The sequence below is a fragment of the Pipistrellus kuhlii genome, unplaced genomic scaffold (assembly GCF_014108245.1).
Source record: "Pipistrellus kuhlii isolate mPipKuh1 unplaced genomic scaffold, mPipKuh1.p scaffold_m20_p_3, whole genome shotgun sequence".
NCBI lineage: Eukaryota > Metazoa > Chordata > Mammalia > Chiroptera > Vespertilionidae > Pipistrellus > Pipistrellus kuhlii.
The window spans coordinates 92,861,995-92,886,502 of record NW_023425529.1 but is presented as its reverse complement, the minus strand read 5'-3'; the positions used below and the strand labels follow the sequence as shown (position 1 = coordinate 92,886,502).

At 40.2% G+C, this 24,508-nt stretch overlaps 1 protein-coding gene across 5 annotated transcripts in view; it reads left to right on the top strand.

The window, feature by feature from the left end:
* LATS2 (large tumor suppressor kinase 2) overlaps nt 1-24,508 on the top strand; it is a 111,700-nt gene that overhangs the window by 40,992 nt on the left and 46,200 nt on the right. Inside the window, exon 2 of one of the 5 annotated variants that reach the window (XM_036455527.2) lies at nt 16,215-16,290. The exons of the other annotated variants lie outside the window; for them this stretch is intronic. Coding sequence (XP_036311420.1) covers nt 16,264-16,290 — 27 coding nt within the window. The 5' untranslated portion in view covers nt 16,215-16,263. The remainder of the gene's footprint in view (nt 1-16,214; nt 16,291-24,508) is intronic. 5 annotated transcript variants of the gene reach the window in all.

The following is a 24,508-nucleotide window of genomic DNA, read 5'->3' as shown; positions in this document are numbered from 1 at the left end:
AACCAGGGGCATGAATGGAACAGATTGACTGTGGTGGGATGGTGGAACAAGTGAATGGGAATGCCAGACCAAGATGGAGTGCCGGTTGCTATCATCGGGGCAAGCCTCTGGTGGTTACTGAAAATTTATTGCTCCCGTGTACCACCCTCCTGCTACCAGCGATGGCACTGTTCACACCCACTGCTGTCACTGGAGCTGCCACTCAAACCCACCACTGGCACCAGCCCTGCTTGCACCCACAGAGGGCACCCAGCAGTAGTCCCAATCACTGGGTACTGTCAGTAGGTGTGAGCAGTGGCTGTTGGCCCTAATCACCCCTGAGGGCTTCTCCACCTCCTCCTGCTCCTGAGGGCCTATAGGGGCAGCAGATGCTGCTCACATCCACTGACAGTGTCAGACCCACTTGCACCTACTGCTGGTGCCAGTCTCAATCACTCTGCACCATCAGCAGGTGAGAGCGGGGCACGTGCTGTCAGTGCATTTGAGTGGCAGTTGCGGGAGCAGGGCTCAAGGCAGATGGAACCGCGGCTGTAGTGGGAGGGGCCGGGTGGGGGCACGGAGGATGGGCAGAGACACACTGTAACCTCACGGCCCATAGTTTTTTTTTGAGGTTCACAAATTCTTGCACTGGGCCCCTAGTGTTGAATTAGAGTAGTGAAAGCAGACATCCCTGTCTTGTTCCTGTTCTGAGGGGAAATGGTTTTAGTTTTTGCCCATTGAGTATGATGTTGAGTGTAGGTTTATCATATATAGCCTTTATCATGTTGATGTATACTCTCCCCATTCCCACTTTGATGAGAGTTTTTATCAAAACTGGGTGTTGGATTTTGTCAAATGCTTTTTCTGCATCGTTTGATATGATCATGTGATTTTTGTCTTTCAGTTTATGTGATATATCATGTTTATTGATTTGTGAATATTGTACCAGCCTTGCATGCCTGGAATAAATACCACTTGGTCATGGTTTATGATATTTTTTTGTTTGTTTGTTTATGATCTTTTTAATATACTAGAGATCCGATGCATGAAATTCGTGCAAGGGGCTCGGCCCTCACAGCCCTGGCTTCGTTTAGAGGTTTGTCCGGACGGTCATTTGAATGACTGGACAGTCGTTCTGTTTGGTCTAATTAGCATATTAGCTCTTTATTATATAGGATTGTTGGATCTGATTTGCTAATATTTTGTTGAAGATTTTAATGTCTTTGTTCTTTGCAGTGTCTTTATCTGGTTTTAGAATTAGGATAATGCTAACCTTATAAAAAGAGCTTGGAAGTGTTCCTTTGTCTTGGATTTTTTGGGGATAGTTTGAGGAGTATAGGTATTAGTTCTTTAAATGTTTGTTAAAACCCCCCTGTGAAGCCATCTGGACCAGGGCTTTTGTTTGCTGGAAGTTGGTTTTTTGTTTTGTTTTGTTTTATTTTTTTTTAATTACTGTTTCTATTTCAGTTGTTATTGGCCTATTAAAGTTTCTGATTTTTCCTGATTCAGTTTTTGGAGATTGTATTTTTCTAGGAATTTGTCCATTTCATCTGCACTGTCCAGATTGTTCGCATATACGGTAGTTGTTTATAGCATTTTCTTACAATCCTTTGTATTTCTGTGGTGTCAGTGGTTTCTTCTCCAACTTTGTTTCTGATTTTATTTATTTGGGTCTTCTCTTTATTTTTTGATGGCTGTGGTTAATGGTTCATCAATCTTGTTTACCTTTAAAGAAACCAGTTATTGGTTTCACTGATCTTTTGCTCTTCTTTTTTTAGTCTCTATGTCCTTTATTTCAGCTCTAATCTTTATTATTGCCTTCTTTCCACTTACTCTGGGCTTTTCTTGTTGTTCTATTTCTAGTTCTTTAAGTTGTAGGGTTAAATAATTTATTATTAATTTTATTATTATTTTTAAGTAGTTCTGTAGTGCTATGAACTTCCTCTCAGGACTGATTTTGCTGTGTCCCAGTGATTTGGGATTGTTGTGTGTTTTCATTTGTCCAGTAATTTTTAAAGTTTTTTCTTGATCTCATTGGTAACCCCTTCATTTTTTAATAACATGCTATTTAGCCTCCATGTATTTGAATATTTTGGGGCATTTTTATTGTAGTTGATTTCTAATTTCACTCCACTGTGATCTGAGAAGATGCTTGATATGATTTAAATCTTGTACTTGTTGAGTGTCCTAACATGTGGTCTATCTTTGTGAATGACCCATGAGCACTTGAGAAGGTTGTATATTCTGCAGCTTTGGGATGAAATATTCTATAAATGTCAATTAAGTTCATCTGATCCACTGTGTCCTTTAGAGTCACTGTTTCCTTGTTAATTTTTTATCTGGAAGATCTATGCAGTGAGGTCAGGGGTGTTAAAATCCCTACCATGACTATATTGCTGTTGATCTTTCCCTAAAAGTCATCTAGAAGTTTTTTATATTTCGGTGCTCCCATATTGGGTGCATATGTGTTTATCTGCATTATATCCTCTTGTTGGATCGATCCCTTTAGTATTATGTAATGACCTTGGTTGTCTCTTGTGATGGCCTTCATTTTGAAGTCTATTTTGTCAGGTATGAGTATTACTACCCTATCACATTTTTTCATTTCCATTTGCATGAAAAATTTTTCCCCATCCCTTTCATTCTCATCCTGGGTCAGTCTTTTGTTCTGTGGTGGTGTCTTGTAGCCAGCATATACCCTGTTTCCCCGAAAATAAGACAGTGTCTTATATTAATTTTTGCTTCCAAAGATGCACTAGGTCTTATTTTTAGGGGATGTCTTATTTTTCCATGAAGAAGAATACGGTACACATTTATTGTTAAATGAAAATATAGGAAATTTATTACCTGTATATGGTACAGTAGTACGGTAGTTGTCAACACAAACCAGACAAACTGTGAATCCTACAGTATCGAGAATTTACTCATTTATTCAATGACAATCATGTCATCATCTTCTGGAACATCATCATAACAATCCAATTCTTGAATTTCCTGGTGAATTTCTTGTGACTCCATTTCTTTCAGAATCAGTGGACCAAATCTCTCATGGTTAGCCTAGGTGGGGGGCCTTATTTTTGGGGGGATGCCTTATATTTCACTCAGAAGGAAACATGTAAGTAGGTCTTATTTTCGGTGGATGTCTTATTTTCGGGGAAACACGGTAGTGTGGTCATGTTTTTATATCCATTCAGCTACCTTTTGTCTTTTGATGGGAGCATTTAATCTATTTGCATTTAAGTTTATTGATAGGTGCTTATTTATTGTCATTTTAATTCTGTATGCCTAGGTTTTTCTCTCTAGTTCTTCTCATTACAGCATCTCTTGTAATGCTGGCTTGATGGTGATGAACTCCTTTAGCCTTATTTTTATCTTGAAAGCTTATTTCACTGTCTATTTTGAATGATGGCCTTGCTGGATATAGTAATCTTGGTTTCAAACCCTTGCTCTCCACAATTTTGAATACTTCATGCCATTCCCTTCTTGCTGGTAGAGTTTCTGATGAGAGATCAAATGACAGCCTTATAGGAGCTTCTTTACAGGTAACAGTTTTGTTTTCACGTGCTGCCTTTCAGATTATCTCTTTGTTTTTAATTTTTGGCATTTTAATTCTGATGTGTCTGGGTGTTGGCCTGTTTGTGTTCCTCTTTCTTGGGACTCTCTGTGCCTCCTGAACTTGGCTGACTTTTTCCTTCACCAAGTTGGGGGAGTTTTCTGCCATTATTTCCTCAAACACATTTTCTATCCCTTGCGCCCTTATCCAGTTCACTGCCATGTGTCCAAAATGGACACCATCCCCAATATTTCGAATTTAATTAAAAAAATCAATTTGCATCGAATATTATAAAAATAAATATATTACAATTTGGGGGTTCTTGAATATTTTCAGCTGAAAATTTTCATGAAAAATTATTTTAAAGTTAGGGCTGCCACTTGGGAAAAGCATTTTTTTTTTTTAAACATGTGCATGGCATGTAGGAAGGTCCGCCACATGCGTATAAAGATGCTGTCCTCCTCTTTTTTAGTTCTTTTTTGTTTTTTGTTTTCTGATTGAATAATTTTTTTTCTACCCTGTCTTCTAATTCACTGATCTGATCCTCAGCTTTACATAATCTGTTGTGTGTTCCTTCTAATGTGGTCTTTATTTGTACTATGTCGTTCTATTAAATATTTACTATATCTTTTCTCATGCTGTTGAGCATCTTTACCATCATTCTGAACTCTAGGTCAGATAAATTTTTTATCTTCATTTCATTTATCTTTCCTTCTGGAGAATTCTCTTGTTTTTGTTTTGTTTTGTTTTGGTTTGTTTTTTTGTTTTATCTCCTTATTTTGGATGCCTAATTGGGTTTGTGACTATGTATTAGGTAGATTTGCTGCACCTCTCAATCTCTACTGCAAAACAGTGTCAAACATTGTCTTGGACTAATTAGATCAGGAAAGACTTAAGGCCTCCCTGCAGATTGATTGGACTCAGTATTGAGTAGCCCTCTGGCAATCATCCAAAGGTGTGACAAGAGTTTTGCCAACAGGGATGGGGCAATTGTTTCTGCCTAGAAGCTAACTCTTATTCTCAGTCTCTTAATGGGCCTTGGAAATTCCACACTGTGGGGCCTGGTGGTTTTCCAATAAGGTGGGTGGAGCGTCTTTCCCCCTGCAAAGCCACCTAGACAACAAATGTCTGTGTGACAAAGATGACCTCCACAGTGTGAGGGAGTGACTCAGGCAGGAAACTGGGGTATCTTCCTTCTACGTTCTAACCACAGAGCCCCCTACCCTGGTTTCTGCTTACACAGATTCAATCTACTCTGCCCTTCCACCTGCCAGAACAAGAGGTGAATTGGCCTGGGTGGCCACGCATGGAATTTGTATGTTGACTCTTTTAAGAGTATTCAGTCTCCCTGGCAGATAGGAACCCTGCTGTTTTCCACAGCCAGGTGTTATTTTGTTATTTGGATACCTCTCTCAGTTCTGGTGCTCTCTGCTTGGGGGAGGGGGACAGCCTGAGGATTAGACCCCAGACCTCACTAGCTGAGATATCTCTCTGAAACTTAACCTTCTGTCTATGGGAGCCTGTCCAGCCCTAGCTCCTCCTACCAGTCTGTATGTGATCTTCGCTTTCTGTCTTTGGTTTTCAGGGTTCTCTCCAGCTAGTAGTCTTCAGTTGATTATTCAGGATGTTTTGTATTTTAGTTGTAATTCCAGTTTGGTTCTAAGAGCATGTGTGTGTACCATCCACTTACTCCACAATCATTTTTAATTTTCTCTATTTTCATTTAAAAAAAAAAGTATTTTATTGATTTTTTACAAAGAGGAAGAGAGAGGGATAGAGAGTTAGAAACGTCGATGAGAGAGAATCATCGATCAGCTGCTTCTTGCACACCCCCTACCGGACATGTGGAACCAAAGCACATGCCCTTGACCGGAATTGAACCTGAACCCTTGAGGCTGCAGGCTGATGCTCTATCTACTGAGCCAAACCGGTTTCTGCTCTATTTTCATTTTTAACATCTGCATTTTATTTCATATTCAAATAGATGCTCTATGCTTTATTGCAAATAACTGATGTTAAAAGGAAAACTGAGGCATATTGAGAATTTTAAGATTTTGAGCCAAAATTGATTTGAATTGGGCAGCACCTAACTGGAAGTGGTACTAGAATGAGTGTTTTACCCACTGGAGCTAGGGAGAGACAGAAGTAGTGGGAGATAGAATCATCATTGATGAGAGAGAATAATCAATTGGCTGGGCTGCCTTCTGTGTGCTCCGTACTGGGAATCGAGCCCATAACCCAGGCATGTGCATACTGTGAATCATACTGTGACCTTCTGGCTCATAGGATGGTATTAAACTTGGAACCACAAGTCTGGCTGGGGAGAGACTTTTTTGATTGATTGTCCTTAGGTTTTGGTGTTTTAACTTTGCAGCACTTATAGGCTTAGGTTTGAGTTTGCCTTCATGGGCTGCTGAGGCGTTAGAACTACCTCAGTCTGATGACCTCGTCAATTAATTAATTTAACACTGGTAATGAACAACCTTCTGCATAACTCTTCATGGATATTATTAATTTCCTACAATTAAATTCCTAGGGCAACTATGAGAACATTTTTTACAGTTTTTATTGGTATCACCAAGTTTCTTTTTAAAATTATTAAATTGCACTTGTATTTCCAAGTCAGCCAACAGTGCATACTATTACTGGTGCAAAGCAAACAAGTTTTTTGTCAGTTCTGTATTCTTTTTTTAAAATTCAGGTATAATTGACATACAATATTATATTAATGTCGTGTGTAAAACAATGATTCGATATTTGTGTATATTGTGAAATGATCACTATGGCAAGTTTGGTTAACATCTATTACCACACAGTTACACATTTTTTACTTGTGATAAAAACTTTTAAGATCTTTCTTAGCAACTTTTAAATATACAATGCAATATTGTTAATTACAGTCACCTCACTGTATGTAATTAGTTATATCCCCATTACTTACTTTCATTTTTAATTGCAGGTTTGTACCTTTTGTCCCCTTCACTCATTTCTTCCACCCTCTCCCCCATGCCTCTAGTAATCAATAATCTGTTCTATGTATCTGTGAGTTTAGGTTTAAAAATTTTTTAAAGATTTTTTGTTTGTTAATCCTCACCCAAGGATATTTTCCCCAATGATTTATTTATTTTTATTTTTATTTTTTTAGAGACTGGAAGGGAACAAAGGAGAGAGAGAAAGAAACATCAATGTAAATAGACAACATTAATTGGTTGCCTCCCACATGCACCCCAACCAAGACTGGGGATTGGACCTGCACCCTTCCATGGAGGGCAGATGCTCTAATCATTGAGCAACACTGGGCAGGGCAATATTTTGGTTGTTTTAAGATCATATGGTATTTGTCTTTTTCTGTTTGACTTATTTCTCTTAGCATAATGCCCACAGGGTCCATCCATGTTGTTGCAAGTGGCAAGATCTTTTTTTTTAATTGAATAAATCTTTATTGCTTACATTATTACAATTGTTTCTCCTTTTCCCCCTCATAGTTCCCTTCCACCTGGTTCCTACCCCACCCTCTGCCCTTAACTCCCCCCCATTGTCCTCATCCAAAGGTGTACGATTTTAGTCCAGTCTCTTTCTGCACCTCCCACACCTTTTCCCCAATGATTATCAATCCACTCCCTTTCTTTGCCCCTGATTCTGTTATATTCACCAATTTATTCTGTTCCTCATATTTTTAATTCACTTGACTTTTAGATTCACTTGTTGATATATGTGTATTTTTTTTTATCATAATTTTTATCTTTACCTTTTTCTTCTTCTTCCTGTTCTTAAAGAATGCCTTTCAGCATTTCATTAATACTGGTTTGGTGGTGATTACCTCCTTTAGCTTTTACCTATCTGTGAAGCTCTTTATCTGACCTTCAATTCTGAATCATAACTTTGCTGGGTAGAGTAATCTTGGTTGTAGGTTCTTGCTATTCATCATTTTGAATATTTCTTGCCTTTCCCGTCTGGCCTGCATAGTTTCTGTTGAAAAATTAGCTCATAGTCTATGGGTGCTCCCTTATAGGTAGCTAACTGTTTTTCCTTGCTGCTTGTAAGATTCTCTCTTTGTCTTTTGTCCTTGGCATTTTAATTATGATGTGCCTTGGTGTGGTCCTCTTTGGATTCCTTTTATTTGGGGTTCTGTGCTCTTCCTTGACTTGTAAGTCTATTTCTTTCATTAGGTGGGGGAAGTTTTCTGACATTATTTCTTCAAATAGGTTTTCAGTATCTTACTCTCTCTCTTCTTCTGGGACCCCCATAATTCTGATGTTGGTATGTTTGAAGTTGTCCCAGAGGCTCCTTACACTATCTTCAACTTTCTGGATTCTCTTGTCTGCTTGCTTCTCCAGAGAAGTGTCCTTTGCCTCTTTGTATTCCAAATCTTTGACTTGATTCTTGCATTCCTCTAGTTGGCTGTTGGGTCTCTGTATAATATTTGTTATTTCAGTAAGTGTATGTTTAATATCTAGTTGTTCCTTTTTCATATCTTCGAGGGTCTTGTTAAATTTATTGTCCTTTTCTAGGAAATTCTTGAAAAACCTTATAACCGTGATTTTGAACTCTATATCCAGTCTTTTGTTCTCCATTTCTTTTGTTTGAGATCTCTTTCCTTGTCTCGGCATTTTCACTGCTTCCCTGAGTTGGTAGGGTGGCTTTGTGTGCTTGGTGTCCTATATGGTTCAGTGGGTCAGCCTCCCCAGTTACCTGAGGTTTACACTCTTGGTGCTCCCCTTCGTGTACTGTGTGTACAGCCTTGTTGTAGCTAAGTCTTGATTGTTGTTGGTATCACTGGGAGGAATTGACCTCCAGGCCTATTGGATGTATCAGCTGTGTCTACACCAGGATACCTTCTGTATTGGAGACAGTCTTATAGGATCAGACTTGCAAAATTGCAAAAGCCTCTGAGCTCAGCTTGGATGGGGCAGAGTCTCAGCACTGAGCTGACAGTCTTGGCTTCCCATCAGCCCTGCCCTTGTGTGCGCGCCTCACACCTCTGCCTTCCATGGATCCCCTGAATTTCCGCCTGACAGTCTAGATTCCCCTTGTAAGAGCATGGGTGCCTAAGGGGCTCTCCCTGAACTGGTTTCAGTGCTCAGTGCAGTCATAACTGGGGATTCAGTGCAGTTAGGAGCTTTGGACTCCTTCTGGTATGGAGAGGCCCAGCAACCTCTGCAGTCAAACCTCTCTGCGCGTACTCACTTGTGCGCTGTGGCTCCTGGCTCCCCCGTGTCTCCCAGTCTCTGAATCTCTGGGTGCCTTTCTTTACAGTCCAGACTCTGCCCGTATGAGCCTGGGTCCATGGGATTTCGGCTGGGGCTGGGGTTCAGTGCATTTAGAACTGGGGTTCAATGCAGTCAGGGGCTTCCTTTCCCCTCCCGCCAGCCTGGCACTGGCTGCTCTTCTTCTCTGCGCGAGAGTCTCCCTCCCTCAGCACTTTGTGGCTCCCGATCTGATCCGTGAGCCTCTCTCCTTCTTTCTAGTTGTAGATTTCCTGCTCAGCCAGTTTTCCTTTGGTTTTGGATGATGTCTGTTCTGTCTTTTAGTTGTTATTTTGAAATTGTTGTGCGAGGCGGCAGTTTAGGCGCTTACCTAGGTCGTCATCTTGGTTCTCTCCCCGCAAGTGCAAGATTTCATTCTCTTTTATGCCTGAACTAAAGTCCCGGTGCACAAAATTCATACATGGGGGTGATTGAGGGGAAAGGGGTGTCCCTCAGCCTGGCCTGCACCCTCTCACAATCTGGGACCGCTGGCTCCTAACCTCACCTATTGTACTTGCCTGCCTGATTTCTCCTAACTGCTTCCCTGCTGGCCTGATCGCCCCTAACTGTCTCTGCCTGCCTGATGCCCCTAACTGCTCCCCTGCTGGCCTGATCACCCCTAACATCCTCTGCCTGCTTGCCTGATCGCCCCTAACCTCTCTGCTAGCCTGATTGCCCCTAAATGTTCTCCCCTGCCAGCCTGATCCCCCTAACTGCTCTCCCATGCCATCATGATTGCCCCTAACTGCCTTTGCCTTGACCCCACCACTGTGGCTTTGTCCAGAAGGATGTCCGGAAGGTCACCGGAAGATGTCCAGTCTAATTAGCATATTGCCCTTTTATTAGTATAGATAATATTTCTGTGTGTGTGTAAAACTTAGATTGCTTTTATATCTTGGCTGTTGTAAATAATGCTGCAATGAACATGGGGATACAGGTTTCTTTTTCAAGTTGGTATTTTCATTTTTCTTCAGATAAATATACACAAGTAGAATTGTTGGATCATAAGATAATTCTTTTTTTTAATATATATATATTTTTACTGATTTCAGAGAGGAAGGGAGTGGGAGAGAGAAATAGAAATATGAATGATGAGAGAGAATCATTGATTGGGTGCCTCCTGCTCATCCCCCACCAGAGATTGAGCCTGCAACCTGGGCATGTGCCCTGTCTAGGAATTGAACTGTGACTTCCTGGTTCACACCTCAACCACTGAGCCATGCAGGCTAGTAAAGTAATTCTTTTTTTTTTTTTAATTTTTAGAGGACCCTCCACACTGTTTTCCATAGTGGCAGCACTGATTTACATTCCCACCAACAGTGCATGAAGGTTCCCTTTTCTCCACATCCTTGCCAATACTTGTTTCTTGTCTTTTTTATAATGTGCCTTCTAAGAGGTGTGAGGTGGTATCTCATTGTGGTTTTGATTTTTATTTCCCTAATGATTGGTGATATTGAACATTTTCTTACGTGCATGTTGGCCATCTACATGTCTTCTTTGGAAAAATGCCTATTCGGATCCTCTGCCCATTTTTTAATTGGAGTTTTTTGGGCTGAGTTGTATTAGTATGTTATATATTTGGGATTTAACCTCTTATCAGATATATGATTTGCAAATATTTTCTCATATTCAGTAGGCTGCCTTAGCATTTTGGTGGTTTGTTTTGTATTCTTAATTATAACAATAGCTACATGCTAACAAAGAGGGATGGGAAGTAGAGAGAGAGAGAGAAACACTAATGTGAGATAGAAACATGGATCATACGCATTGAGGACTAGAGATCAAACCCAAAACCTGGGTATATGCCCTGATGGAGAATGGAATCCGCTCCAACCACCGAGTCACACGGGCCAGGGCTGCCCTCGTGGTTTTGACATGTATTTGGTCAGTTATGACATTAGAAGAATTATTAATTATATGGCACAAATAAAGGTTGTTTTGTACAAAAGTAAATGATTAACAGTGATAGAATTTCCCCATCCAACAAATAAACATGCAAATGTAAATTGAACCACACTTCATGCGGTTTATAAAAGCTTTTATTCAGCAGAGTGTCATTGTAAAGCTAGTGGCATTTGGTATCTAGTAAGCCTAAGAATGTGGCCAAGCATACTGGAGTGGATCAGCCTCTGTGCCAGCCATTAACCACCAGTGAGTTAGAGCAGGCTTCAGGCTAATGCATGCCTGTCGCCTCTCATACCCTATTCCTTGCGAAAGGCTTCATTTGACTTGAAATGAATGCTATTTTGCATTCCCACTGTATTGCTGGTGTTTTGGGCTGGAAATATTAGCACAAGAGGTCCCAATCTGTAGCTGGGGATCTGTTAGTAAATCTTGATATGCTTGTTTACAATCTGCCATATTTTTATCCATTCCTTTTGGGCTAAAGTTTCTGAGATCCCTCAGACAAAGGGGTTTCAAGGTTGCAAAGGCTTTGGCCTTTTTTCAGAATTTTACTGGTAGGTTCAGAAATCTCTCCTGTGGCATGAAGGGTGTGTGCTCCCTTGTCTTTCCATTTACTCTTTTTTCACATTTCTGTCCTTTCATGAAAGGCTAAGAGTAGTTCCTAAAAAAAAAAGTTGAGACCTCTTAGATTTGTCTTTCACTTCGGTCTCTACTTTAGTCAGTATGTTGAGTGCTTTCCCCCAAAACTGCTCTTTTTTCCTCCTAAGTAGCTTTCAAATCTGTCTTTTCAATGCTAATAACCTGTATACCGGGATTCTTTTAGTAGTCTCCCTGACCTAGTGTTTCTTCAGTGAACTTTTCTTCAAACTAGACCACTGCTCTTTCCCTCCTATCATCTGATCTCCACTTACTTATCAGACTTCATTTTTTTCTCTCAAGACTAGTCTGCCCACCAGCTCCAGCTGTGTCAATCCCTTTACACACCAACTGCCATCCAACTGTGTAGCTTTCTCCCACCCTGGTTTCACTCATGCTGTTACCTCACCTGGAATTTACTCCCCCTAGCCCAGCCACATTCCACCCACTCAAGGCCTGCTTCTTCCATGACTCATCCTTTGACCTTCTCCAGCTACTCATTGCAGACCAAGCTGAATTCTCCCTTTTCTCAATTCCTGTTTTTATCGGTACCATCCAAGCAACTGTTGTAGGTCTACACAGAGCCTTAGTAATTACCTTGCCCACCCAGCTCTTTTCATAGGTGAATTACTGAGACCCAGAGCTGTACAGCAAGTGGAGTGGAGTGCAGAGCTAAAGCTAGAAGCAGCTCAGTCTGACCCATGAGGATTGAAAGAAAGGAAGGAGAAATTCCCCTACCCCCCATTTATAAAACTAAGATAGTTTCTTACAGTAAAACTAGAGGCCCAATACACAAAATTCGTGCAAGGGACTTGGCCCTTGCCGCCTGGGCTGCCTCGACTGGCCATTGCAGTCTTGGCTGGCCCTCGCAGCCCTCACAGCCCCTCGCAGCCTCGGCCAACCCTTGTGGCCCTGGCTTTGTCCGGAAGGTTGTTCAGAAGGTCGTCTGGACAGTCGTTCTGTTGTTCAGTCTAATTAGCATATTAGCTCTTTATTAGATAGGATTATCCATCAGCCCACTATTTGGAGGTAATCACTGTTGCCCTACGTGTGTGTGTGTGTGTGTGTGTGTGTGTGTGTGTGTGTGAGAGAGAGAGAGAGAGAGAGAGAGAGAGAGAGAGAGAGAGAGAGAGAAGCAGCATAGTAAAAGGCCCATATATCCATTAATTAGCTTCAACAATGGTCGCTATTCTTCCTTTCTTTTTTCATGTGCCGGAGTCATTTTTAAAATAAACATTTAATTCAAATATAATGTCCAGAATATTTTATTGAATATATTTTTATTGATTTCAGAGAGGAAGAGAGAGGGAGATAGAAACATCAATGATGATGAGAATCATTGATCTGCTGCCTCCTGCACGGCCCCTACTTGGGATGGAGGTTGCAACACAGGCATGTGCCCTTGACCTGAATCGAATCTGGGACCCTTCAGTCCACAGGCTGATGCTTTATCCATTGAGCCAAACTAGCTAGGGCTCCAGGATATTTTAAAAACAAATACTAGGCATCATATCACTTATCACCTACTCAATATATATATTTAAACAGCTCTCTAAGGACAAAACAAAAAACATTAAAACACAAAAAAACAAAGTAAAAACATAATCTTCATACTGTTACCATAAATATAAAATTAACTTTTAATTTTAACATAATTTTTATGACTACTTAACATTTTACAACTATTTACTGTATAAGTGACAATAATTTTTGAACAATATTATATGGATATCACAAGCCCATGAAAAAGGGTCTACCATTGTCAGTATTTTACAGGTAAACAAAGCGGATCATAGGTTAATTTGCACAAGGTGAATAGTGTAGGTACTAAGTAGTGGAACTAGAAATCAAATCCAGATCTGGCTGTTTCTTATTTTGTAACTTGAATTCTTTCCCCTCAAATTAACAAACAGAGCATTTCTTCATACCAATAAAAGCATTATTCTAAAATGTTTTGTATGTCATATGGTAGTTTACTATCTGCCATAATTTAACAAGTTTTTCTTTCTTTTTTTTTTTTTTAGACTATGAGATTGTTTCAATTTTTTACTGTCCGAGAATTTTGTTCTCTCATTGTTTCATGCAAGTTAGTTTTGCCTCAAGGTTGAGTAGTAAATGACTGGTGAACTAAAAGTAAACCCAAGTCATGTTTGCAGTCATCTTTCAGCATGTGTTTTACTGAACACCTATTAGGTGCCCATTCACTGTGTTAAGCATCGAGGACTCAGAGATAATCTGAGCCTAAGACCCTTCCTTTTAATGCCTGATTGATTCTGGACTCTTTCTCATTCACCAGTTAAACTCTATGTTAGGTGTTTCCACTATTGATAGAGAAGTTAGTGGGTGGTGGGAACCCTCATTCTATAACCATTAAAAAAACTATATTTTAAAAATTAAATACTTAAAGACACTGGAAAGTGTCCATAAATAGACACCACAGGAGATGTTTAATCACCAAAAATTAATGGGAAATGGTAAAAATTGGGAACTTGTGACTTTCTAACTCGGATTTTAGAGGTCTAATTCCCATAGCTACAAAAAATGGGACTGGGAGAGGGAGAAAAACCTCAGCCTTACTGATATGAGTTTAGGCAGCTGGGAATGTAAACGGGAAATCTAAGCGGTGAAAAAATTACAGAAGGCATGAAGCTCAAATCAAGTTGAACTGAATATGTGTGTAGACAGGCAGGATGCTCAATCAGAAAGCAGGCATGGGCCAGAAAGAAATATATCCTTGATAGAAGAGCAATATGGGGCCAGACTTATGAGCTTTTACTGAGTTTTTAAACCATGTGCAGTGTAGATGGTACATATTATAGTAAAGCCCTTAGGGGCTAAAAGTTTTAGAGGTCAGAGCATCTGGAAATTAGTGGTGAAAGGGGAAGGAATCCCTACGAGCAAGAAAATTACAGAAAAACTAATTCTCAGCTCTCCTTAGAGCCTTTGCTTATGACTCATTATAAGAGAGATCACCACCTACTGGCTTCGGTATATATACCATAAGAAAGAGCAGAGATATCAGTTCCTATGTGCTGTGATTTGGAACCAGCCAGGTTACTGCCTGTGGTAACAAAATTGTCAACCTCAGAACCCACGCAGAATGAAATGTTGCTATGATGTATTATCCACAGTGTTGTTTTATATGTTTTGTGTTTTTTAAATCCTCATCTGAGAATATGTTTTTATTGACTTAAGAGACGGGGAAAGGAGAAACGAAACATCTATTTGACAAACAATAATTAGTTGCCTCCTATACTGGCCCCAACCTTGGGAATTGAACCCGCAGCTGAGCTACTCAGCCAGGATTACAGTGTCCAGTTTTTAACAAGCAAAATAAATTGAGAAGTGAAACCCTTACTCAGGAAATAAGATAGTCAATAGAAACTAACTTCTGATGGCACCAGAGGTTGACTTTAGCATAAAGACTTAAAATATCTGTTTTTAAATGATTAAGGTGGTAAATTTTATGTGCTTTCCAAAGAGGAAACCAGAATTTAAAAAACTTAAAAAATATACCTACATGCCTGGCCAGTGGTTGAGCATCCATCTAGTAACCAGGAGGTCATAATTCGATTCCTAGTCAGGGCATATGCCTGGGTTGTGGGCTTGATCCCCAGTGTAGGGCGTGCAGGAGGCAGCAGACCAATAATTCTCTCTCATTGTTGATGTTTCTATGTCTCTCTTCCTCTCCCTTCCTCTCTGAAACCAATAAAAAATATTTTTAAAAGATATATAATCCAAAAAATTAAATGAAAATGTGTCAGAAGAATTCAGAGAAAATATACTAGTAATGAGTACACTAAGAGAAGTACTAAGGATATATAAGCAGGAATGAAGAGCACTAGGAATGGTAGATATCAATAAATATAAAAGACTAATTTATTCTTTACTTTCTATTAATTTTTTAAATGGTATATTAGTATTTAAAGCAAAAATAACACTACTAATGGGCTTGTTATATACAGATACAGGATAGGACAATATGGATAGGGATTAAGTGGAATTATTTTGTTGCAAGTTCCCTTTTTTCTCCTGACAATATAAATAAACATTCAAATGGATTGTGATAAGTTAAAGATGTATGTCACAGTCTTTAGAGCAATCACTAAGATATAATTTGAAGGCAAAGAACTCGTCAACTGAGAGATTAAAATGGAATTTTAAAAAATTGATTAATATGAAAGGAAACAGGGAAGGAGGGACAAAAGAACAAAAACCAGATGAGATAAATAGAAATGGCAGACCTAAATAAAATCATATTAATAATTATACTCACTGTAGAGGGATTAAGCACTCCAATCCAAAGGAGAGATTGTCATCCTGAATAAAAAAGCAAGATCCAACTACACTGAGTGGTCAGATTATTATGATCTCTGAATGCATAATAATCTGGCTACTTAGTGTATATCCTATATAATAAAATGCTTATTTGCAATTGTCCCCTCAACCAGTTCGACCAGCAGGCAGGCTGGCCAACTGCCAATGTCCCCTTCCCAAGGCCAGGCTACATCCATGCACGATTCATGTATCGGGCCTCTAACACACACACACACACACACACACACACACACACACACACACACACTGAGTGGCCAGATTATTATTATGCATTCAGAGATCATAAAAATCTGGCCATTCAGTGTATATCTTGCCTACAAGACATACTTTAAAAAATTCTTTTGGCCCTGGCTAGTGTTGCTAATTTAGAACATTGGCCCTTGCACAGAAGGGTCACAGGTTTGATTCCCTGTCAAGGGCATATATTGGGGTTGCAAGTTCAATCTCCAGCCCCAGTCAGGGTGCCAGATACAAACAATCGATGCATCTCTAAAATCAATAAAATAAAATAAAATAAAAAAGATGGTTCCACTCATCTTGGTACTTTTCTTCTCAAGAAATCCTCCACAGGTGTTCCTGCAAAGGTGTCTACCAGTCCCTCCACTGATGCCAATCAGAAACTTCTCCATCAAGGTACATAAGTATACTTCATTAAAGGTGTACAACTCCCTGGAAGTCGTACATAGTAGGTTAGACTAAAGGGAGAATGATGTAATTGATAATAAATTCACACAGAAGTATACTGGGAAGCCCTAGCCTGCTGGCTTTGGTATACGTATATGTCAGTGGCTTAGGGGACACAGTCAATGCCTGTAGGCCTACACTGTTCAGTGCTGGCCTGAGCCCTGGAAATGGGGATTGTCTGAGTTGAAATCCTGGCTGAGTCTGTGACACACATTTGACTTGGAAAACTAAGGCAAAAAAGAGAATGTAAAACATCTCAGTATTTTTTTAAAAGATTCGTTAAGCACCTGTTTTCTTTTTTTCATATGTTTTTTATTGATTTCAGAAAGAGGAAGGGAGAGGGAGAGAGAGATAGAAACCTCAGTGATGAGAGAGAATCATTTATCTGTTACCTCCAGCACACACCCCTACAACCTGGGCATGAGCCCTGACCAGGAATCGAACTATGACCTCCTGGCCCACAAGTTGATGCTCAACTACTAAGCCACATCAGTCAGGCCTCATTTTTTGTTTGACAATCTAAGGGAAAAAAGGTTAATGCCCCTGACTAAACTAGTCAGCTGTTGCATGTTTTAAAAAATCTGTGGGCTCAGCTGGCATGGCTCAGTGGTTGAGCATTGATTGACCTATGAACCAGGAGATCATGGTTCGATTCCTGGTGAGAGCCATATGACTGAGTTTTAGGCTCAGTCCCAGTGTGGGGCATGCAGGAGGCAGCTTATCAATGATTCTCTCTCATCAATGATGTTTCTATCTCTCTCCTTCTATGAAATCAATAAAAATATATTAAAAATTTTTTTTTGTTGTACACCGGTTTAAATTTGCTGCTCTAGAGGTTTTCTGACCAGACCACTGGCACTATAATCATCCTCATTAAAACTTCAACCAACATAGAAGGGTAACATTTATAATTTTATAATTGCTTATTATCATTGCCATATTTTTCGGACCATAAGACGCTCCGGACCATAAGACGCACCAGTTTTTAGAGAAGGGAAATGAAGAAAAAAAGATTCTGAAACAAATAGTGTCCTAAAATATTTTATGTGCATTAAAACCCAACATCACAGTCATAAACACATGTAATCAACCCTGTAAAGTAAACAGCAGCATTTAGAACCATTTTAGAGCCGGGCAAGCACACAGAGACCACACAGAGCCGGGCAAGTAAAAAAACTTTTTTTTTAAAGTATATGTGTAGGCTATATTTGGACCATAAGACGCAGGGACTTTTCCCCCCCACTTCTGGGAGGAAAAAAGTGCGTCTTATGGTCCAAAAAATACGGTATTTTAAATGGTAGTTTATGCTCATTATAGAAAACTTTAGGCACTGGAGGTGAAGGAAACAAGCAATTGAGAATCTTACCTCTGAAAGACAACTACTAGGAAGATTAAATTGTTAACATTAATATTTTGATACTAGAGGCCTCATGCATGAAATTCATGCACGGGTAGAGTCCCTAGGCCTGGCCAGCCATCAGGGCCTATCTGTGGGGCAACCAACGGGGCCATCAGTGGGCCCCTGCTGTCACCTGCCTTGGTTGGCCTTGCACCTGTGGGCTAGTGGCAGTTCCTGCATTGAGAGTCTGACCCCTGGTGTCAGTGTGCGTCATAGGGACCGGTCATTCCACAGTTTGGTCTATTTGCATATTAGGCTTTTATAGGACATACACACTTCAGTCTTTAAGAGAACTAACAAATTAGATTCACATTGTTTTGGAATCTCGCCAACTTTCTGATTTTTACTAAAGGCTTTATAAAGGTTTATTATTTTGTGGGTTGCTGCTACTCCATATACCCTTTTTTATTTTTATTTTTTATTTTTTAACATATTTTTATATTTGTTTATTTATTTATTTATAGTAAGGGAGAGGGAGAGAAAAATAGAAAGAAACACAAGTGATTAAAGAGAATCATTGATTGGCTGTCTCCTGCATACCCTACACTGGGGATGGAGCCTGCAACCCGTGCATGTTCCCAGACCAGGAATTGAATGGTGACCTCCTGGTCTGTAGGTTGATGCTCAACCATTGAGCCACACTGGCCAGGCCATATCCCTCTTTCCTTCCTCCCTCCCTCCCTCCCTCCCTCCCTCCCTCCCTCCCTCCCTTTCTTCTTCTCCTCCTCCTCCTCCTCCTCCTCCTCCTCCTCCTTCTTCTTCTTCTTCTTTAAATAAATCTTTATTGTTCAGATTATTACAAATGTTCCTCATCCCCCCTCCCCTCCATTGCGCCCCTCCACCAGGTTCCCATCCCACCCTCTGCCCTTTCCCCACCCCCATTGTCCTCATCCATAGGTGCACAGTTTATGTTCAGTCTCTTCCCACTCCCCCTTCTCCCCTTTTCTCCGAGAATCGTTAGTTCACTCCCCTTCCATACCTCTGATTCTATTATATTCACCAGTTAATATTGTTTATCAGATTTTTTTTAATTCCCTTGGTTTTTAGATTCACTTGTTGATAGTTACGTATTTGTTGTTCATAGTTTTTATCTTTATTTACTTTCTCTTCCGAAAGAACCCCCTTCAGCAATTCATATAATTCTGGTTTGGTGGTGATGAACTCCTTTAGCTTTTTTTTATTAGTGAAGCTCTTTATCTGACCTTCGAATCTGAGTGATAGCTTTGCTGGATAGATTATCTTTGGCTGTAGGTTCTTGCTATTCATTACCTTGAATATTTCTTGCCATTCCCATCTGGCCTGCATGGTTTCTGTTGAGAAATCAGCTGACAATCATATGGTTGCTCCTTTATAGGTAACTACCTGCTTTGCTCTTGCTGCTTTTAATATTCTCTCTTTGTCTTTTGCTCTTGGGATTTTAATTATGATGTGTCTTGGTGTGGTCCTCTTTGGATTCCTTTTGTTTGGGGTTCTGTGCGCTTCCTGGACTTGTAAGTCTAATTCTTTCACCAGGTGGGGGAAGTTTTCTGTCACTATTTCTTTCAGTATGTTTTCGATATCTTGCTCTGTCTCATCTTCTGGGACCCTCATAATTCTGATGTTGGTTCGCTTGAAGTTGTCCCAGAGGTTTCTTCATTATGTTCAACTTTCTGGATTCTCTTGTCTTCTTGCTTCTGCGGAGGAGTGTCCTTTGGCTCTTTGTGTTCCAAATGTTTGACTTGATTCTTGCGATCTTCCATTCTATTTTTAGGACTCTCTATAATATTTTTTATTTCAGACAATGTATTCTTTATTTCTTGTTGATCCCTTATTAGTTCTTGTTGATCCCTTTTCATCTCCTCATAGGTCTTATTGACCTTTTCTAGGAAATTCTTGAAAAACCTTATAAGTATGGTTTTGAACTCTATACCCAGTCTCTTTTCCTCCATTTCTTTTGTTTGTGCTCTATTTCCTTGTCTCGGCATTTTCACAGCTTCCCTGAGTTGGTAGGGTGGCTTTGTGTGCTAAGGTGTCCTATGGTTCAGTGGGTCAGCCTCCCAGTTACCTGAGGTGGACAGTCTTGGTGTAGCCCTTTGTGGGCTGTGTGTGCAGTCTTGTTGTTAAGCCTTGCTTGTTGTTGGTATCACTGGGAAGCGTTGATCTCCAAGCCAATTGGCTATGAGGATCAGAAGTGTCTTAGCTAGGAGGGTTTATGTATTCCACTTGAATGGGATGGAGTCTCTGGGTAGCACAGACAAGCTTTGTTGAATCCCGCACAATTGGTTGCAGACGCGTGCACCTCTTTGGTATAGGTGCAGACAAGCTTTAGATTCCTGTCTGCCCCTCCCTAGGAGAGTCCTATTGGCAGGGAATGAGGAAGCTAGCCACTGGAAGGGCCTCTGTGCTCCGCTTGGATGGGGCGTAGTCTCTGGTGGTGCAGACAAGCTTTAGTCAGCCCCTCCCTATGAGGGTCTGGTTTCTGAGTCCCGCAGTAATGGCCGCTGGCTTCACACACCTCCGAGAGATCCCCTCGCCCACTGCCCAACAATCTGGCTTCTCCCTGTCTGGGGCCATCTATCAGTGCAATAGGGTGGTTCTGTTTTTCTCCCGAACAAGAAAGCCAGCCTCCCATTAGCTGTCTGCCCTCTCCATGCGCAGGGAGTAAGCTGGTAGCGAACCCGGCCCGTCCTCTCCGCACTCCGCAGGCAAGCCAGCAGTGAACTCTGCAGCCGCCTTTTCGCGCGCACAGTTCTCCGCACCTTCACAGTCCCTGAGGTTCAGCACACCTTCTCTCTCCTTCCCAGATGGTAGAGCCTCCCCTTAGCCAGCCGTCCAGAGCCTCAGGGTGATGTTTCCCCTGTTTTTCAGTTCCAAACTCAAACTTGTTGTGGAGTCTGCCCTATGCTGCCATCTTGGTTTTTTTTCTTCTTCTTTTTTTCTTCTTGTATTTAAACCTATTCATGTCATTTTTTCAGATTGATGGGTTTTTTTTGGTTGATTTTAATTTGATAACTCTTCATTGTTCAGATTATTGCAAAAGTTTCTCCTTTTTCCCCCTATTGCTCCCCTCCACCTGGTCCCCATTACACCCTCTGCCCTTACCTCACCTCACTTTCCTCATTCATAGGTGTATGATTTTGGTCCAGTCTCTTCCTGCATCCCTGTACCCTTTACCCCCTGAAAATTATCAGTCCACTCCCTTTCTATGCCCTTGATCCTATTACATTCACCAGTTAATTCTGTTCATCAGATTTTTAATTCACTTGATTTTTTAGATTCACTTGTTGATAGATACGTATTTGTTGTTCATAATTTTTATCTTTATTTTTTTCTTCCTTTTCTTAAAGAATACCTTTCAGCATTCTAAATAATACTGGTTTGGTGGTGATTAACTCCTTTAGCTTTTTCTTATCTGTGAAGCTCTTTATATGACCTTCCAATCTGAATGATAACTTTGCTCTGGGTAGAGTAATTTTGGTTGTAGGTTTTTGCTATTAATCACTTTGAATATTTCTTGCCTCTCCCATCTGGCCTGCATAGTTTCTGTTAACAATTGTATGGGTACTCCCTTGTAGGTAACTAACTGTTTTTCTCTTGCTGCTTGTAATATTCTCTCTTTATCTTTTGCCCTAGGCATTTTAATTATGATGTGTCTTGGTATGGTCCTCTTTGAATTCCTTTTGTTTGGGGTTCTGTGCGCTTCCTGGACTTGTAAGTTTACTTCTTTCACTAGGTGGGATAAGTTTTTGGTAATTATATCTTTAAATAGGTTTCCAGTATCTGCTCTCTCCTGGCACCCTCATAATTCCGATGTTGGTATGCTTGAAGTTGTCCCAGAGGCTTCTTACACTATCTTCAACTTTTTGAATTCTTTTTTCTTTTCCGGTTGAGTGTATTTTGCTTCTTTGTATTTCAAATCTTTAACTTGATTCTTGCATTCCTCTAGTCTACTGTTGGGTTTTTGTATACCGTAATATTTTTTTTATTTCAGTGAATATATGTTTAATTTCTAATTGGGCCTTTTTCATATCCTCAAAGGTCTGGCTAAATTTATGGGTCTTTTCTAGAAAATTCATGAAAAACCTTATAACCGTGGTTTTGAATGCTATATCCAGTCATTTTTTCCCCTCCATTTCTTTTGTTTGTGATCTGTTACTTTGTCTCCACATTTTCACTGCTTCCCTGAGTTGGTAGGGTAGCTTTGTGGGCCTGGGTGTCCTATATGGTTCAATGGGTCAGCCTCACAGTTGCCTGATGTAGACACTGTTGGTTGCACCCCTTTGTGGACTGTGTGTATGCCCTTATTGTAGTTAAGTCTTTTCTTTTTAAAAAAAAAAAATATATTTTATTGATTTTCCAGAGAGAGGAAGGGAGAGGGATAGAGAGCTAGAAACGTCGATGAGAGAGAAACATCGACCAGCTGCCTCCTGCACACCCCCCACTGGGAATGTGCCCGCAACCAATGTACATGCCCTTGACTAGTATTGAACCTGGGACCTTTCAGTCCACAACCGACGCTCTTTTCACTGAGCCAAACTGGTTTTAACTGTAGTTAAGTCTTGATTGTTGTTGGTGTCACTGGGAGGAATTGACCTCTAGTCAATTCGCTTGCCTTCGTACCTAGGCTTTTCAGCTTTTCAGCGCTTGTGCTCCTTTCTCTTTCAGCCAGTTTTCCTGTGGTTCTGGGTGATAGATGTTTTGTCTTTTAGTTGTAGTTTTGAAATTGTTGTGCGAGGCGGGAGTTTAGTTGTTTACCTACACCGCCATCTTGGTTTTTCCTTCTGAGCTGTTTATTTTCTCTTACTAACTGAAGGATATTTTCTCTGGGTATAGGATTCTGAGTTGATATTTCTTTTTGTCTTTTTTTCAACCACTGAAAAATAGTTACTTCTTCCTGACCTTCATGTTTTCTGATAAAAGGAGCTAGAAACTCACATCTGAAATCTATATGTTCATGTTGGCCAGTGTCACCTCAATAAATATAATAATAATAATAATAATAATAATAATAATAATAAAATAACCGGGAGTTTTCACATTAAAATTTGGACTTTTTGCTTCTCTTGAAAAGAAGATCCATGACTCATCTCTCCTATGGAAGCTGGTTCCATGGCTCTCGGGTGACTTTTGACTCCCCTGTTGGTGCTGACATGGAGGAGGACTCTCTATCCTAAGCCCAGGGCAGTTGCTTACCCAACACAGCAGTGAAGGATGGGTTGTTTTAGGGACCACCTTGCTGGCTGGAGGAGCATTCCAACGGTCATCCCTTCTAGAAACTTCCCACTCCTTTTCTCTAAGCAGATAGGAGCTCAAAACCTTTGTTTAAAAAAAGGAAGATCAAAGTGCTTAGGTAGAGGACCTACAGCCCATCAGGAGAGGATGGCCTGTTCGTGCTCTCTCGAAAGGTGCTATGCTTCAGCACATCTGTGGCCTGGCCATTTGCCAAGTTTGTGCGGCCACCTGTTCATGTATATGGTATCAAAAGTAGCTATGCTATTGCTCTTTTTTTCTGCTGCATCTAAACAGAATAAACTGGAACAAGTAGAAAAGAATTGTACAAATCTTGAAGGAACCCAAAATGGCTGCTTTGATTTTGAATACCTTTGCAAAGCATTCTGTTAAAGAGAAAAGCCTGAGTGGCTTGACCACAAAAGAAGTTTTCTCCCCTCATGTCCAACCTGATCAATTTGCTTGCTAAAAATGGTCACTTGACCAACACCCCAGATGTTATGTCTACCTTGATGAGTGTCCATTGTGGAGAAGTCCCATGCACAGTGACCACTACATATCCTTTAGATGAAGCCATTCTTTCCATGCACAGTGACCACTACATATCCTTTAGATGAAGCCATTCTTTCTTAATTAAAAACAAAACAAAACAAAACAACAACAACAACAAAAACCCAGTACTGAATAGTTTCCTAAATAAAAGCCAAATAATTGAAGTTGAAAGTTAAGATTGACTCATCAATCATGGGTGGAATGATTATCTGTATTGGAGAGAAATATGTTGTTGATATGCCTGCAAAAACCAAGATTCAGAAGTTGAGCCAGGCTATGCATGAGGTTTTCTGAAAGTGTTGATTTTTCTGTCAGCAAAAATTCTGGACAGGAAAAAACAAACAAACAAACAAAAAACAACCTTTATTTATTTATTTATTTATTTATTTATTTATTTATTTATTTATTTTATGCTTAGCATGGGGACTATAAAACACCAGCCACTGGCAAAGCATCCAGCTGTACAGTAAAAGGGGAATTTTTATATACAATCAAGATAGCTGTGTCCCAGAAAAGTGCTCTTATCTTTTAAAGCAGGGCAATGTGGCTTGTTTATCCCTCAGAGAATATCTGGTATTTGGAAAATCTCTTTGTGGGAATAATGAGGATCTTTTATTCTTCATCAGGGTGAGTAACTTTAATAGCAATTTCAGTTTCTCAAAAACACATAAATGAACCCTCACTCTCATATTCATGTTGACTTTGTGTGTGTATCTGTAATGTCCCTCATCTCTGTTCCCCTTCTTGCTTGAGTTTTTAACTTCTCTGATCCAGGTGTTAAACAAACGTTTCCTAAAAGCTCCTTAACAATGAAATAGAAAGCTTAACTCTGATTTCAGTGTAGCTTGCTTCCGACTCTTCAAACATTTAGAAAGGGGACAAGATTTACTCTGTTTAGAATTAGGGTCAATGGGAGCAAAGTCCTGTGCATGATAGGGGTATGAGCTTTCTGACAGTGTGGTCTGAAAATGACTTGTCAGGGGGGTTAGACTCCACAGGCAGTGGGAG